A 17,498-nucleotide genomic window follows, 5' to 3' on the forward strand; every position below is an offset into this window, starting at 1 on the left:
CAGCAGCCACATGGAGACTCATCAACACTCGACCAACAGCATATGGCAATCTCTTTCTTCATCGCCTTCATCTTCTTAATGTTGTCAACATCATCTCTCTATGTACACAGTAACAAGCATCACTTGCACAGGTTCTATCACAACACTGTTTGTGAATTACAGCACCATGATTAGCAGCAAATACAACCTGCAAGAACTCCTGTACCAAGTGACCGGCAACAGCATTGTAGCCACAACTTCATGTATGACATTTATCTCAACCGGCTCTGCATTACTGTCACAACTTCTTGATACAGCATTTCAACTATTGTGTACCTTGACTACAAACTGGTATTTATCATCCTTGTGTCTGAACATTCTTCTAACGTCATATTATAGACTCTTTCAATGCTCTATACTTATCGCACACGCATACATCCCTGTTTGTACATACACACTTTGATCTCATGACGGCCTGTCTATTATTATGTATATATGACGCACACACGTTAACATATAAATAAAATCTTCTCCTAAACATTCTACCCGGTTGTGTCTCTCTTTTCCTTCTGGCACATATACGCATTTATTCTTTTCATATTTATTGTATTGACCATGTGATGTGCAAAGGAGCCATTCTCATCACCTCACTTCGCACGGTCGTTTACAAAGGCATTTACATGGTTTGGTCATGTGATGCATATGGATGTGGACAGTTGCATAAAGTGCTGATCACTTAAAGTGGTTGGAACTTGTGGAAAGGGGAAACCCAGGAAGACATGGGATGAAGCATTGAAGGCCAATCCTAAGATGCTAAACGTTACAAATGAGACGACAAAGAACTGAGATGTCTGGCAGTTTACTGTACTTAAGACCTGTCCATCATGGAATTGATATCCTAAAACCACCGTGGTAACACTTGTCCACGGGGGGGGGGGAGTTCTACTTCACTCTTACCTCGATCCTCTTTGTTCCATCAACCTTTTCGATCTACACTTCATACTCTAATAATGCTCTCACATATCGCCCATGCCTTACTTCATCCCTGCCCATTCATCCAGTCCAAACCCCTGTATCACTTCACCTATTCTCATTACCCCCAATGTCCTGACACATCTTTGTCATCATCCTTCTCACTATTGTTCCCTTTATCTTACTTTCTAACTCACTCTCCTTTCTTTTCCAACTGGGGTACCCATGTACCTACTCTACAGCAAGACATCTAACTCTGTCCCGCTATACCTTTAATTTCTCAACTGGCACAAAGTCACACCCTTTCAATACTATTACCCACCTCTAAGCTGGGTCTTTTTTTTTTGTCTTGCAAGATACTTGGTGACCCTGTCAGTGCTGGTGCCATGTAAAAAGCATCCAGTACACTCTGTAAAGTGGTTGGCATTAGGAAAGGCATATAGCTGTAGAAACCATGCCAAAATAGACAATGAAATTTAGTGCAGCTCTCAGCCTTGCCAACTCCTGTCAAATCATACAACCTATGCTGACACATAGAAAACAGACGTTAAATGATGATGATGATGATGATGATGATTACCCTCAGGGTCAGGGGGTACCTTCTGTGCTACTTTTGATCTAAATCTTATAGAGATTATTACTGCTCATACATCAGGAACACCATGATGTTAGCACTGTAAAATCATTGATATTTCTGTTTATTTCTGTAAGCCTTGAAAGATGCATAATCATTATTGTGGATACTGAAAAAAACCTGAAATTCTCGGGTTTAACACTCATATTTTTAATTCTTCTAGTTCAGTTCACTCTACAATTCCTTACGAAGACAATGTTTACTATATCAAGCAGCTTTCATTATTTACTCCAAATCCTTACCATTTTCTAGGTTGGTGGTGAACCAATACCAATTACTATGCGTCTCCGCATGTGCTACGAAATTTAGCTTAAATTTAATGTTATGGCAGTGCCATATTTAGTTTTCAGCTATAGGTTTGAACTCAGTAGAAAATTTATCATGGGAGTACTGTGTTTCAATTTGTTTTCTTTCTGATTAGCTGTAATGTTTATATTTTGGTCAAGAGAACTGACATACAAGATGTGATATTTTGTATTACCCCGATCGGACACCTGGGTAGTTTACTACTGCTATGGTTTTCTTGTCATCCTTTTATTGCAAATTACTGAGACGTGGATGAAAGTTCGTTCATAATACCATTCCTCTTTTTCTTTTTTTTTTTTGTGGAATATTATCTATTTAGATAATATACAAATATTTCTTAAGAGGTAATACTCATTAAATAATGTGAAAATACATCAGATGTTGTTTATGTATACTGACTGATATATGTTGGCTTGTTTTCAGTATTTTATTAGTGACAATTATTGTGCTTGACGAACGCAAGCATTTAAAAACAGAAAAAAAAAAAAAAACTAAACGTTTTCTTATACGCCTGCAAACACAGTAGTTTTGTTTGGTGGACACGGAAACATTTTTTTCTTTTTATTTTCACGCTGAGAATCGGACGGGTTATTTTTCATTATTTATTTATTGGTGTAATTAACAATTACATATTTTGAAACTGATCTTGCTCGTTTTTGTGTTATTCTTAATTAAGTTGAGAGGGTGTGATTATAGGGAAATTTGGCATCGATTTTGACAGGTCAAACGATCTCTTCGTGAAGTAAAAATAATAGAAACTATTCAATTAGTATTTTTTATGACGTCAAATATAAGACTAATTAACAACACAGAAAAGAATATTCTTAATTCAACGAAAAATATCTCCTATGACAAACAAGTTGGCTGCGGCTCGGCGTCAAAAATACCAAAACAAAACCCCTCTGCATATATGCTCAGTAATAGTCTAGTACATACAGACAGCGCCTGTAATAGTGATACATTAAATACAAAGATCGCCACCTTTATGCTATTTCTATTAGTGTATTAAAAATATTAGTTTTCATTTATTCAGTAAAACAAATAATTTACAACAACGCAACGCTTATAGTTTTACAAAAGTATTCACTTTTATCCAGGGTGAAAGAAACGATATGACTTTTAACTCCCAACTATTGTCGGTTTCTTGAGATATACATACAGACAGGATTTTGAATTAATTATTCCTTACTGTAATGTTGCATGATTTTCTAAAATAAGCATTTTAGAGTTTTTAAATTAAAGGGGAAAAAAGACTTTTCCTACGATACGACAGCAGCAAAACTACTTAATTTTCTGAAATCAGGATAATTCAAATAGATTTTGTTTGTTTATAACCGGACATAACAATATTAGACAGAGGGAAGGAATTTTAAATTACATTTTTGTGGAGATCCGGCCTGGGAAATTACCATAAACTGAAGTACTGGTTTCCTGGTAGAAAGTAAAATATCATTTGGTATAATAACAATGAATGCACTTACTTACACCTATTGGATTTAGATTAAAAACCATCTATTGCTCTCTGTTAACTGTAGATTGTTCTAAATAGAAGTAAATTGCCTTCCTTTTATCTTATTTGGCGGCCAGTTTTTTGTTTGCTTTTATATTGTCCACATCTAGAAAATAGATAGACATGTACCTAACGGACACAGTCCATTGTTGTCAGGCATAGCTGTTAGAATTATCTCCCTTCTCTCAAGTTTCGCACTCTCAGACTCAGCCAAGCTACTCGGGGTCGTGTCATCCAGGTACCAGATATGGAAGAGTGAGCAGAATGATCATGCAACATCATCTACAGCCAATGCAAAAGAGAGCTGACCAAAAAGATCACTCTGCTGGACAATTGTGGAAGAAGCTATCCTGTTGTCAGCAGCCATGAGTGTGTTTGATTTACAGTTGTTTCTTCGAAAATTGATCTCATGAGCATTACTATATTATTATGGCATAACATATGCAAACATTTGTACACGTGGTGGTGGTGTCCTAGACACAAAATCGAAGGTTGACTCTTTGAAAACATGTATAAAAGTTATTTTCAAGGAAGCAATTATAAATCAAGGAAATAGAAAGACTTGCTCACCCCTTTCTCCTTGGTTATAACTATAGAAACGGCAGATTTTTTGCGAATTTTCTGACATGTGTTTGATATAACAAACAATCTCTAAATTACCACCTATCTGATAGCCTAGACCCATGGATGAGCCTTATAGGATAAATTTCAGAGCTAATACAACAATGAAACTACTACGTGTGTGTGTGTGTTGCAGTGACATCACAGATGAATAATTATAACCATTTAAGGAAAACAAAGACTATTACATTCACCTTCATATGTCTTCTATGAAGTGTCAAAAGTTTTCATTACACTTCCACTATCTGATCACAAACACAATTTCATGTGGAAACTTCCAAGACACAAGCATTCTCTCTCTTTCCTTCTCTCTCTCTCTCACACACACACACATATTTGTGAACAGATATGACTCTTAAGTCAAAACATATGCACAAGGCCAGAAATTTGGCAGGAGTTAGTCAATTAAATCAACCCCTGTACTTGACTGGTACTTTATTTTATCAACCTCGGAGGTGTGAAAGGTAATTTTGACTTTGGAGAAACTCAAAATCTAAAAGCCAAAACAAATATCACAAGGCACCTTTTCCATCTGATCTCCAAGTCCCACATATACAAGCTCCTTTTTTTTTTCTTTTGCTGATGCTCCAATTAATGTAAGACACAGAGGATGGTGGACACAAAAGGGATGACATGACAGTAAAGAGTTGTGAATGGAGCTCTAAGGAGCATGGCCACTGTAGTAGTGGTTGTAAGACTGAAGAGCTGACATAGCTTGTCTGTGGGCCAAAAGGTGAAGTATGTTGGTGAGTGACTTCATGTCAACCAGACAAATAGCCTTTCTTTGGATGCAATCTTATATGGCAGCCATAGCACTGTCCCAGATGTGGGAGCATTATTACATTAAGGTCTCGCCAGAGAATTAATTGTAAAAAGTTCCTCTGAAGAAGTAGGCCAGTGGCCATACTGAAGATGTGTGTTCTTCAGGAGAGACCCTCAGTGATAGCTGTGCTTAGTATTTGTAATGTCCTTAGATTAACTAGTTGCATGTTGGTCAAGTTTAGAAGACTGGTATATATATTTTCATAAAATGTGTATTGAGTGTTTCTTTGTGCTGTTGAAAGAGGCAAGATTAAAACAAAGATTCTACTGGAGGAAGTTTTGAAGGTCTAAGATCATGGAGTCAATGCAGGTTTTGCATGAAATATCTTAAGTTACATGTGGATGATGCTTGGGAGCAGAATGGTAAAGGGGAATGAAAGTTGGTGTCATACATTTAAGAGTGAGCCAGTAGTAGTAAGTAGATATTTGATGTATAGGAAGATGAGTGGAAAGGCTAGCACAACAGAGTTGATAGGCTGTGAGTCAGCGCAGGTGACCAATAGACAAAAGATGGATGGAGCTCATAGACTGCCACTTTCACATTCTCTTTTATTCTCTTTTACTTGTTTCAGTCTTTGACTGCAGCCATGCTGGAGCACCGTCTTTCATCGAGCAAATTGACCCCAGGACTTATTCTTTGGATATCTAATACTTATTCTATCGATCTCTTTTGGCGAACCTCTAAGTTACGGGGACATAAACACACCAGCATCGGTTGTCAAGCGATGTTGTGGGGACAAACACAGACACACAAACATATACACACACATACATATACATATATATGACGGGCTTCTTCCAGTTTCCGTCTACCAAATCCACTCACAAGGCTTTGGTCAGCCCAAGGCTACAGTAAAAGACACTTGCCCAAGGCTACAGTAAAAGACACTTGCCCAAGGTGCCATGCAGTGGGAATGAACCTGGAACCATGTGGTTGGTAAGCAAGCCACTTACCACACAGCCACTTGATGCATTTTTTTATTTTGCTTCTTTTTTTTTTCTCCAAGACATATTTGTCAATACCTTTAAAGGTGGCATGAGCCAAACTAACTTCATGGAGTAGAGATCAGGATAGTAGCATTAAAAACGTTAGAGACAGGAGACAATACTGTAAATAGCAACATCTACAAAAGCAGAATCTAAAGTAAAAAATGTAAAATTCTAAAATACATCTGTTTTATTAATTTACTTCATTTTAATTGAAAAGTAATTTGCTTCACAGTAAATGTAATTAATTTTATAATTATCTAATCAAGATACATAATTAATTAATTTAAAGAAATTTTTATGAAATTAATTTAAAAGTAATGTTTACCAAAATCATCAAAATTTTCTTAATTATGTAATTATAGAGATAATGATGGTTGTTAATAAAACAGCTGATGAGCACTATTAAATTATGAACTATTTGTGAAATTTCTGCTTTTCATTTCCCCTCTGTGTGTGTGTGTGTGCATATATATATATATATATATATTATTTCATAAACATAATATATGTTTTTATGTGCTATTATTAGTTCCATGTGATGAAAGCATGCCAGACAGTATTTTCTAACATGTCTGGTGTCTCAGTGCAATCTTCAGGCACTGCCCACATGGCATAACAAACTAAAAATGGGATGGTAGGATGAGAGAAAAAGCAAGAAAGAAGTAAATATAAAAGGTGGAAGGTTGAAAGACTGGAAAACCAAAAAGAAAACAGAAAGAAACAAAAGGTGGGATTAGGATTATTTCCCCTTTGACTGTAAAATCCAAGGCTAATCATTTGGTACAAGGCCAGCAAATTTTAGGAAGTGGGTAAGTCGATTAGATCGACCCCAGTAAATTTGAACTCAGAATATAAAAACAGACGAAATACTTCTAATCATTTTGCCTAGCGTGCAAACGATTCTGCAAATCCTCCGCTTTATATAATATATTCATATTACATATGTAACAAATATATAACTCAAAAGCACCCTGCAGAATGTGACAGTCAATAAAATGGAAATAAAATGTAAAAATCTATTCTTTCTGTGTGCCCCTGTACCAAATGAATCACGGCCTGGTACTGGTCTGCGTGCCGGTGGTTAACAATCCTTGGTATTGAGAAAAAAGCTAAAGGATGAAGAAAACAGATACCTTGTGTTGTTATTGTTGAACACTAAGTCAGTTCTGTTTGAGTCTTCAACCCAGTGGAGTAGCATAGGTATGCTGACCACTGAGCGCGGCTATTTTATATATGTGTGTTCGTTGTAATCGAAAGTATGTAAAGTTTAAGGACGAGGACAGGCAAAGACTAACACTTCGCTACTGCTTCAATGCTTTAACGTGATAAACAATATTAAAGACAATGTTTACATATTTAATAGACGAAACATTAAAAAGCTAACCGGGGAAAATTGTGATGAATGAAAAAGAATGATGGACAATAAAACCGGAAAGTTTCACTAGGAGGGATCCAACTTGGAACTTTGTGAAGTAGATAAGAATTACTAGACAATAAGTTGAAAAACCGATAAAATGATTTTCTGTGTTAACGGAACAAAATTAGAATACCGGACGTTGTTTTCAATACCAATCGAGAAAGAGAAAACGGAATTTTTCACTTAAGACGATTGCCTGAAAGGTTGCAGATAAAGAAATACCAAAGAATAATTCTAATTAACAAAAAGAAGGGAAAAAGGAGTATAAACGAAAACCCAATCAAAATATGGAGCTCAAGGCTTGTAAGTTTATTTTAATACAGTTCCTTGCATGAGGATGAATGTGTGTGTATGTGTTTATGTATGTATTCTTTATTGTTGGTTAGTTCCTAGGCAAGGATTTCAGCAGACATACATACACACACACACACATGCATACACAAATACATACGTACAAGTCTGATGTGTCTACTCAACTACATAGCAGTATAACTTCAAAATTCCTTTAAAGGGTGTCTTTTTCTGACTCATGGACAACTGACCGATATGTGTGTGTGTGTGTGTTATAATTGAGAACAAACAGTAAAAGGTTGTCATTATAGTTCTAAATTATAACATATATAAACAATCGTTATTTATCTAATAACGAGGTCTCATTCTTTTGTAGTTATTACTTTTTATTATATATATATATATATATATATATATATATATATATATATATATATATATATATATATATATATATATATATCATCATCATCGTTTAACGTCCGCTTTCCATGCTAGCATGGGTTGGAGGACTGGCAAGCCAGAAGGCTGCACCAGGCTCCAATCTGATTTGGCAGAGTTTCTACAGCTGGATGCCCTTCCTAACGCCAACCACTCCGAGAGTGTAGTGGGTGCTTTTACGTGCCACCGGCACGAAGGCCAGTCAGGTGGTACTGGCAACGGCGGTATATATATATATATATATATATATATATATATATATATATATTCAAGGCTTGAATATGGTACTTATGCGTAGGCACCTGAATATCGCATCCCAAAAGGATAGGTGATTAAAATAAAAAAAATAAGCAGCACGGATTTCAAAGGTGATTGCAGTACGCACGTTTCATGCTACTTCAATTTATTTAAGTAATGCGAGCATTACCTTAAATGCAATATGAAGAGCAATCTTCAGCTGCACGAAAAATGCAGAAAACATTACTGTAGAAAAGACATATTATAAATGTGGCAACATTTCAAATCCAAGTGGGAGAGAGAATACATAAAAATCCAAATGTGAGGAAGAATACATAAGTCCATCTTGACATAGCCGAGTCTGTCAGGCTACTCGGCTATGTCAAGATGGACTTATGTATTCTTCCTCACATTTGGATTTTTATGTATTCTCTCTCCCACTTGGATTTGAAATGTTGCCACATTTATAATATGTCTTTTCTACAGTAATGTTTTCTGCATTTTTCGTGCAGCTGAAGATTGCAGCTGGAGATATGACATTTAAGAAAAAGATATCATCAAAAATCAAACATGGTCCCTTACAGCTGTTTCAATTAGGCCTAATAGATTAAATAGTAATTAGTAAAATCATTATGTTAGGCAAAATCTCTTCAGAGGGGCAGAAAAAAGATATACCAGTAGGTTTTTTTTTTTTTTACCCCTCTGAAGAGATTTTGCCTAATATAATGATTTTACTAATTACTATTTAATCTATTAGGCCTAACTGAAACAGTTGTAAGGGATCGTGTTTGATTTATGCAGATAATAAATGTTTATTGAATGTTATATCTCCATTTTCATACTTTCTTTAGAATGATTATAAACCATGATTTATATATAAACCTGTTGTTTTATGAATATTATTATTCACAACAAATATTAGGTATTAAACCAGTAATTCATTAATGAGGCTAATTTAACCTCTAATTGAATATATATATATATATATATATATATATATATATATATATATATATATATATATATATATATATATATATTTATATATATATATAGAGAGAGAGAGATAGATAGATAGATAGATAGATAGATAGTTAGATAGATATTGAAATATGGTGCAGTGAATAAATTGTCGTCTAAATTACGCAAAAGTGAAAATAACACTGACATCACATTTTAAGAGATATTTTTACCAAAAATACATTAAAATATTTTGAAATACTAAAGAGTAAATTTATTCAATAAAATCGCCATTGGCTTCAACCATGGCCTCCAGACAACTTCAGAATCTCCTGCAACTCTTCTGGATGGTCTCCTTGTTTAAGTTGGTAAATTCTGCCTTAATCCTTGCCTTCAGTTCATCTTTAGTGTTACAAGGAGTTTTGTTGATCTCTTGCTCACCTATGCTCCAAAACATAATAATCATGAGGGTTACAGTCTGGGGAGTTAGGTGGCCAGATGTTAGGGGTGATGTGGTTGCAGAAATTATTTGACAGCCATGACTGGGTTTTCCTACTTGTGTGGCATAGTGCAGTCCTATTGCCAGACACAAGGTCTTCCAGCAGCCACCCTCTTGATCCACAGCAACACTACCTCCTCCAGGCACTTGATGTAGGCCTCCGTGTTGAGTCTGAGGCCATGTGGGAAGATGAATGGAGGCATAATGTCACCATCACTAGTGATCACTCTAAACACCATGGTGTTGACTGAATGTTTGATTTTTATCACTCTCCGTACATGTTTTCGGGGTACGGTAAGCCAACGGTTGTTCTGTGTGTTCATCATCTGATCCTGGCAGAAATTTTTCTTGTCTGAGAAAAAGCAAAGCATGTTCGGTTGGAGGGGATGCTTAAGTTTATTCAGTAGCTTCATAGCGCAGCCTTTCCTCTTGGGATAAAAATTCTTCTTTTCTCATCTTGTATGAGGAATACCGAATGTCTTCATGCTCTACCTGCCTCATAAGAAACACTGCCATGTTCCTGGTGATGAACCTGATTGACTTGGAGGGATCGTTGTCAATCATGGCCTGGATCTCACCAACAAATTCAGTTCTTTTCTTATCAGAATGACCAGAGTGAGCTTTTCGAGCTGCCTTACTTTCGTAATCGCCATTCAACTCATCCAACTCTTTCAGAATCCTCTTCACTGTCCTCAGATTGACATCCAAACCTTCTGAAAAATGCGTATTAGAGTTTCCAGTGCGAATGCCATACAGTACAGCTTGTCATTTCTAAATTTCTGACAGAGTGAGTTACATCATGGTACTGTTTATCTCACCGACGGTGCCCAACCAACTCTACTATACTGAGTAGTTGACAATGAAAAGCAAACAATGCGTATGCGCGAAATTAAAAATAAAAATGAGGACAGTTTACCCATTGCACCCTCTGTGTGTGTGTGTGTGTGTGCACGCGCGCGCGTGCGTATGTGTGTCTTTGTGTATGTGTGTGTGTGCGTGGAATAGTATGTCCTTGGTTATGGCATATATACAGCTCGTGAGACAGACAGACAGACATTGTATGTATGTATATTTGTATGTTTGTCTGTATGTATGTGTGTACGCATGCACACACGCATGTATGTATGTCATTATTCAGTTTCATTTCAAGATTTCTTGCTGGCCTTGTACCTAAATTAGAAATAATAATTTAAGAAGGCAATAGAGAAGTTTAGGTAATGTTTGGGGAAGAGAAAAAATAATAATAAAAGGAAAAAGAATGGTGTTTGTAATTTTAAGTAAAGGCGAAACATTTCAGCTAGGAATCGAAACCAGATCTTAGAGTTGATTCTGTTTCGTATATTACTTTTTATCAACCACAAACAATGTAAAGTGTAAAGAAACAGTAGCGCGCGTGTGTGTGACTTACGCTCATGCGAATTGGCGGAACTAATAGAGTATCATAGAACATCGGATATTGCTTAGTTGCGCTCTGGGTTCAAATCCCATTGAGGTCAACTTTAACGTTAATTCTTTTGGCGTCGATTAAAAAAAAAAAAGTACCAATCCAGGGATGTGGATTGGTGAAATTAGGAGTGTCGGACTGGATGCCTTGCGTTATTTACTCCGGTTGTTTGGCATTCCAAGTTCTAATCACGCAGTAGCTTACTCGGGTGATAGATTTCACTCATATCCTGGTTTAACACTACTACCTAATACCTTTAGTTGAGTCCACTTTGCTACAAGGCCAGGTCTCCAGTTATAGGATATCACCCTCTCTTCCTTCCCGATGACTAAGAGATAAAAATAAAAACAAATACCTGTGTGTATAACATATATATATATACATATATATATATATATATATATATATATATATATATATATATATATATATATATATATAATATAGATAGATAACCTGTGTGTATATATATATATATTTAGGTGTGTCTGCTTATGTAAATTTGTGTGTATGTGGGGGTGTGCGCGTATTTTTCAAAACATTTCAGTAATAACTTTATGATTATTATTACCAAACTAAAAAAAAAACAACAACAAATAATGATACATATTTTTCTTATTTAAACTATAAATTGAGTTTTCATTTAAAAGTACATTAGAAATAATAATTAAACTGCTAGCTGCATTGTTCGTATTTTCTGCTGTTTTGTATATGTCTGAAGATGGCAGGTATTAGAGGTGAGTCATTGCCTTAGTTTTCAACATCTTTTACAAGATTTTCCACCTCCAACACTTTGTCTCTTATTCTCGATACAACAGAATACACGAACAAACGCCAAAGAAATTAACTAAATATTTATTTCCGCCCGTCAGCCATTGATTTTCCTTCAAATACATTTACTTGTTGCGTTTCTATAACAATAATAATAGTATTAGTAATTGTTGTTGTTGTTTAGCTGCTGGTCAGTCGTAATAGAAGATGTAGATATTTTAATGAAAAGCCTCCCAGTATTATTTACCCTTTTCTGAGCATTGTTTACCCTCAGTTTCATTATTCATAGCATTCTCTCTTAAAAAAAAAAAGGTTGTGATTTAAGGGGGATTTTAGTTGATATTTCTAGCAGGCCGAACCACTATTTAGAGGTTTCTTTGTTGACTTAATTTTTATTTCTATTATTATTATTATGGCACAATGGGAAGTGCGTTGAACAATATTCCATAATGATAGTTTAGCTTCATGTCTGTTTGAAATTTTTAAGTCGATTTTTAATCATTCATTCTTCAGTAAATAAGTAACCGTAAAAGATGAAGTCGATTTAATCAACTATTTCCATCATCAAGATTATGTGGCCTGTCATTAAAGTTACATATCAATATTGCTTTTAGTTCTGCTACATTTAATCACAATGACTGCAAGAACACCGTGCCAAACAACAAGGGAGCCCCTTACGCAACCTCTTAAAATTCTAGAAATAACAGTCATATCTACCACGAATCATATCCTAAGGTTTTATAATGAAGGAAATGCTGGACACAGAGCCTGATATATATATATATATATATATATATATATATATATATATATATATATATATATAGATATATATATATATATATATATATATAAGGATGGATTAGTCATGATTAGAACATCTATGATCATAGTTTTCCTCGATCCGAGCTAAACAACAACCACATATGAAGCTCGTCTAGCTCACCCTATATATGTTCTGAAGAAAATAGTGAACGTGAAACCACCACGTTTCCCCATCCAAAATTTGAGACTTTGTTCCTAGTTGATAAAATAAAATATACATTTTTGCTTTGTCACAATTGCTAACTTTGGTACTCTTACACCAAATACGAAAAACTGTTATTGACGAACCATTGGGACAGGTTCTACATGGTGTATGTAAACCCCTTTATCTCCACATGTTACTTATTTTATTGATCCCCATATAGGAAGAAAGGCAATGCACAATATACAACAGCAGAATGTAAATGAATGTGTGATTGAGAAATTTGATTCCCAAACATGACTTCTGCTTTAGTCCCACTGTGCAGCACATTAAAACTCCAGGCCATACAAAACCTTGTGAATAGGTTTGGTAGATGAAAACCGAAAAAAAAACCCCCGTTTGTGTGTGCTTGCATTCCCAAGGTACATAAGATGATGCATTCTCTTATTATCTTGACAGTTGTAAACAAGTGTCACTGTCATCCAAGCAGTGTCATTTGTTCCTAGTCTTTCATTAAAAAACATGTCTGGCCAAGGGGAAATATTTACCTTATTGAGAAACAGATGAATGTTAGCAACAGGAAGGGTATCCTACCATAGAAAGTCTGCCTCAACAAATTCTGTCTGATCTATGCTAGCATGGAGAAAAGGACATTAAAATGATGATAATGACACATGGCACTGGACTAAATATCGTTAGTTTTGCTCTTCACCCTTAGCACAACCTCCCACTTTATTAAATGTTAACAAATGGATCTACTTCACACTGAAATTATCTGAAGTACACAGCAGCTGTAATTGGTAATATTTCATAACAACAAAAAATGTTTGGCTTTTTTTTTTTTGTTTCAGTTCTATTTATTTTATTTATTTGTTTTTTTTTTATTGTTCTCCCACTTCACTCAACTGCACACTGAGACAATGAATTAGCTCAAACAGTTGCCAAACTGTTTGAGCTAATTGCTACAGCCTTGGAGTAGAGGCCATTTCACCCATCACTTCAACTATATTTATTCTAACAGTGTCAATAAAAACTTTTAACAATAAATCTGTTGGTGGCAATAGAAACATCACAATTTGAATTGCTAGTATCAATTCAAAGATATATTTGTGTGACTAACATGTAATTGCTGTAACATATCTAGCATTCCTTTCACACACCCCTACTTTAGTCATATTTCATTCAGTCTCATCCTTGTCTCTTTGTGTCTAATTTATATGCTGTGGAATCATATTTTATTTTAGTTCCATCTTCCACTTCTATTATTGTTTCTCTACTACTTAAATTTGTTTTCTAATTGTCTACTTAAATCAACCCTCATCAACAACTTCAACATTAATTTAATCCTTTAGTATTCAGATTACTGTTAAATGTAGTGCTTATTTATTCACATTGTTTTCAATTAATTATATTTTGTTTTGTAGTTTTGAGTATGACATTGTATGGTAGGTGTGAGAAGCTAGATCTGGCTAGTTTGAACATAAAACAAGTAGACTATTTTGACTGGATATGGTCAATTTAAAAGCCAAAGGGTTAAGTCTTATCTTTTCCAAGTTGTGGAAACAAACAAAACACTCAATAGTTATGCAGTGCTCTTACTGTGGATTTATATATATATGTTTTTTAAGCTCTTATATATTCTCTGTCCAGTTGATGGTGCTAGTTAGTCATTCTTAAAAGGGTCGGTCTTGACTCGAGACACTTGTCCAGTGTGTCTCAAAGTTTTTCATAATTTCCTACTTTTGACTGCCATCCATGTTGGAGCCTTTGTTAGAAATCAAACTTTCAATAAACTTGTTTAGTATGTCTGTATGACCATAGCTACAAGCAAACTGTGCAGTACTGAGAAGATAGTATACAAATATCAGCGGGTTGTGTGTAGCTGAGGGCTGTGAGGAACCATGGGCAAGGGTTGGGGAGCAGGGTTTTGTGGTGGTGAGCAAAGTTGTGCACAGAGTGATGTGTCATTATAAACAGGGGTTGTGGCTAGTTGTGAACAGGGATATATGTGGTTGTGGGCAGTATTTGGGTGTGAGTATGTTTGTGAATGTGAGCGGGGCACTGCTTATGCATGCACATGCATGTGTGTCAGCAGAGTATTTGATTAAAAATGAGAGAGTGTATACTTTTTATTTAACAATGTTCTGTTACCAACTATGATAACATTTCTCTTTTTTCTTTTTCATATTTACTTCTACGTTTTGAATCCCAGCGTGAGTATTATTGCTTTTATTCTCCTATTAATGTTCATGTAACTTTGTTAATTTTGAAGGTTCTGCATTTACATCCCATTCCTGGTATTCCATGTAATGTTCTTGGGGAAAGATATTGAACTTTATTTCTCCTAGTGTCAGACATTGTAGTTTTCCTGGATTACAATATTGCTGTTGATTAGTAATATTTCCTGGTTGGCACTGTTAAGGTGCCTTTGTATTGTGTATTTAAACGTGTTTTTATAGTTTAATCATTGAAGGAAGGGTAGCACCCACAACCTGAGTAAGAACTCTGAGACTAATGGTCAAGAAAGGGAGCAGGAAACCATGACATAGATTACTTTCATAGGAAGCATAACATGAAGATATTGTGTTGTTCTCAGATCAGTGACCTGGTCTGAATCCCTGAAACTACATGGACTCTGTTAAAGCACCCAAGGGCTGGATTTTTTAGTCAAATTAATTTCATTCACAGGCAAAGGTCAACCAGCTCGAGGATTTCTTTCTCCTTTTCTTACACCAGTCTCTGAGCTATGTAGAGGATCATGGGTGCTATCTTTGCCACTGACTAAAAGATTGTGTGTGTACATGTTTATGTATGTATATATATATGTGTGTGTGTGTGCGTAGAAATCAAGACTATGAAAATGAGTGCTTGGCACCTCATTGGTGGATAAAGATTCTTTATTTGTTGATTAAGGCTGCCATTGGTTTCATCTTAATGAAGCCCTTAACAATTATCCAGCTTATTACATGGATCATCGGTGTTCATCTCCATTCTGGACTTGATAATTGTTTAGGGCTTTCTTTACATGAAAAATCAATGATAGCCTTAATCCACAAATATATGTATCTCTGTCTGTCTATCATCATCATCATCGTTTAACATCTGTTTTCCATGCTAGCATGGGTTCAACCGGAGTCTGGGAAGCCAGGAGGCTGCACCAGGCTCTAATCTGATCTGGCAGTATTTCTACAGCTGGATGCCCTTCCTAACGCCAACCACTCCGTGAGTGTAGTGGGTGCTTTTTACGTGTCACCGGCACAGGGGCCAGGGTAGGCTGGCAACAGCCACAATCAGTTGGTGCTTTTTACATGCCACCAGCATGGGTATCACAACTACAATTTCCATTTGATTTTTATTTTGATGTTGATGTACTTGACTCAAGGTCTCCTCAAGCACAGCAGGTCGCCCTACGATCCAAGGTACTTGAATGGGCTGGGGCTGGTTATGTGAAGCTGGTGTAGGATACACCGTGAACTCACTTTATTTGTCGGGTCTTCACAGTCACAGTATATCTTCAGAGGTCTCGGTCTTTTGTCATTGCTTCTGTGAGGCCCAACATTTGAAGGTCATGCTTGACCACCTCATCCCATGTCTTCCTGGGTCTACCTCTACCCCATATATATATATATATATATCTCATAGCACTATATCTTCAACAGATGTGTGGGGACTACCAAAATTGACAGACATTTGAAAGCTGTTTCTCGCAATTTTGATAACCTATGTTTTCCTTCAAGAACCTCATCAACTGATATTGTTTATTCCTTCTCATATAATCAATACTTTTAATTAACTTGGTAATGATCACTGTTTTAAATATGTCAATGTTAACTGTTGCTTTTTTTTCTTCTCACTGCATAGCTTTTTTTATACTCCATATATTGATTATATTATCATTAAATTACCTGAATACAAAAGCATGTATTTCATTCCTGATTAAGTAGTTAGTTTTAGGAGAGAGATTCAGCTGTAAAAATTCATGCTCTGATGAATTTTTACAATTTATTTGAATATCATTATTTAAAATTTATTTTTCTATGTTGGAAAACATTACCAACCACATGGTTCCGGGTTCAGTCCCACTGTGTGGCACCTTGGGCAAGTGTCTTCTACTATAGCCTCGGGCCGACCAAAGCCTTGTGAGTGGATTTGGTAGACGGAAACTGAAAGAAGCTTGTCGTATATATGTATATATATATATATATATATGTGTGTGTTTGTGTGTCTGTGTTTGTCCCCCCAACATCGCTTGACAACTGATGCTGGTGTGTTTACGTCCCCGTAACTTAGCGGTTCGGCAAAAGAGACTGATAGAATAAGTACTAAGCTTACAAAGAATAAGTCCTGGGGTCGATTTGCTCGACTAAAGGTGGTGCTCCAGCATGGCCGCAGTCAAATGACTGAAACAAGTAAAAGAGTATGTGATACATAAAATATCATGCAATATTGGTGTGTAAAAACCAGCGTTGCAAGTTCTTTCATGTTTCTAAGCAAAGTTTTAAGGGTCTGATAGTTTTGCAGATTTGTACATTTTTATATTGTTTGGTAAACTGTTATTGTACCTTACTACTAACTACTCAACTATAATGTACAAGCCCCTTGGAGAGTTTTGCCAGCCAATGACCAAACGTGGTTGT

At 35.7% G+C, this 17,498-nt stretch overlaps 1 protein-coding gene across 1 annotated transcript in view; it reads left to right on the forward strand.

Moving 5' to 3' along the window:
* Positions 1–166: 166 nt before the first annotated feature.
* LOC149134617 (leptin receptor overlapping transcript-like 1) overlaps positions 167–17,498 on the forward strand; it is a 30,188-nt gene continuing 12,856 nt past the window's right edge. The window contains exon 1 of the mRNA XM_089355239.1: positions 167–330. Coding sequence (XP_089211365.1) covers positions 167–330 — 164 coding nt within the window. The remainder of the gene's footprint in view (positions 331–17,498) is intronic.

The sequence above is a fragment of the Octopus bimaculoides genome, chromosome 7, assembly GCF_046866305.1.
Source record: "Octopus bimaculoides isolate indiv1 chromosome 7, ASM4686630v1, whole genome shotgun sequence".
Lineage (NCBI taxonomy): Eukaryota > Metazoa > Mollusca > Cephalopoda > Octopoda > Octopodidae > Octopus > Octopus bimaculoides.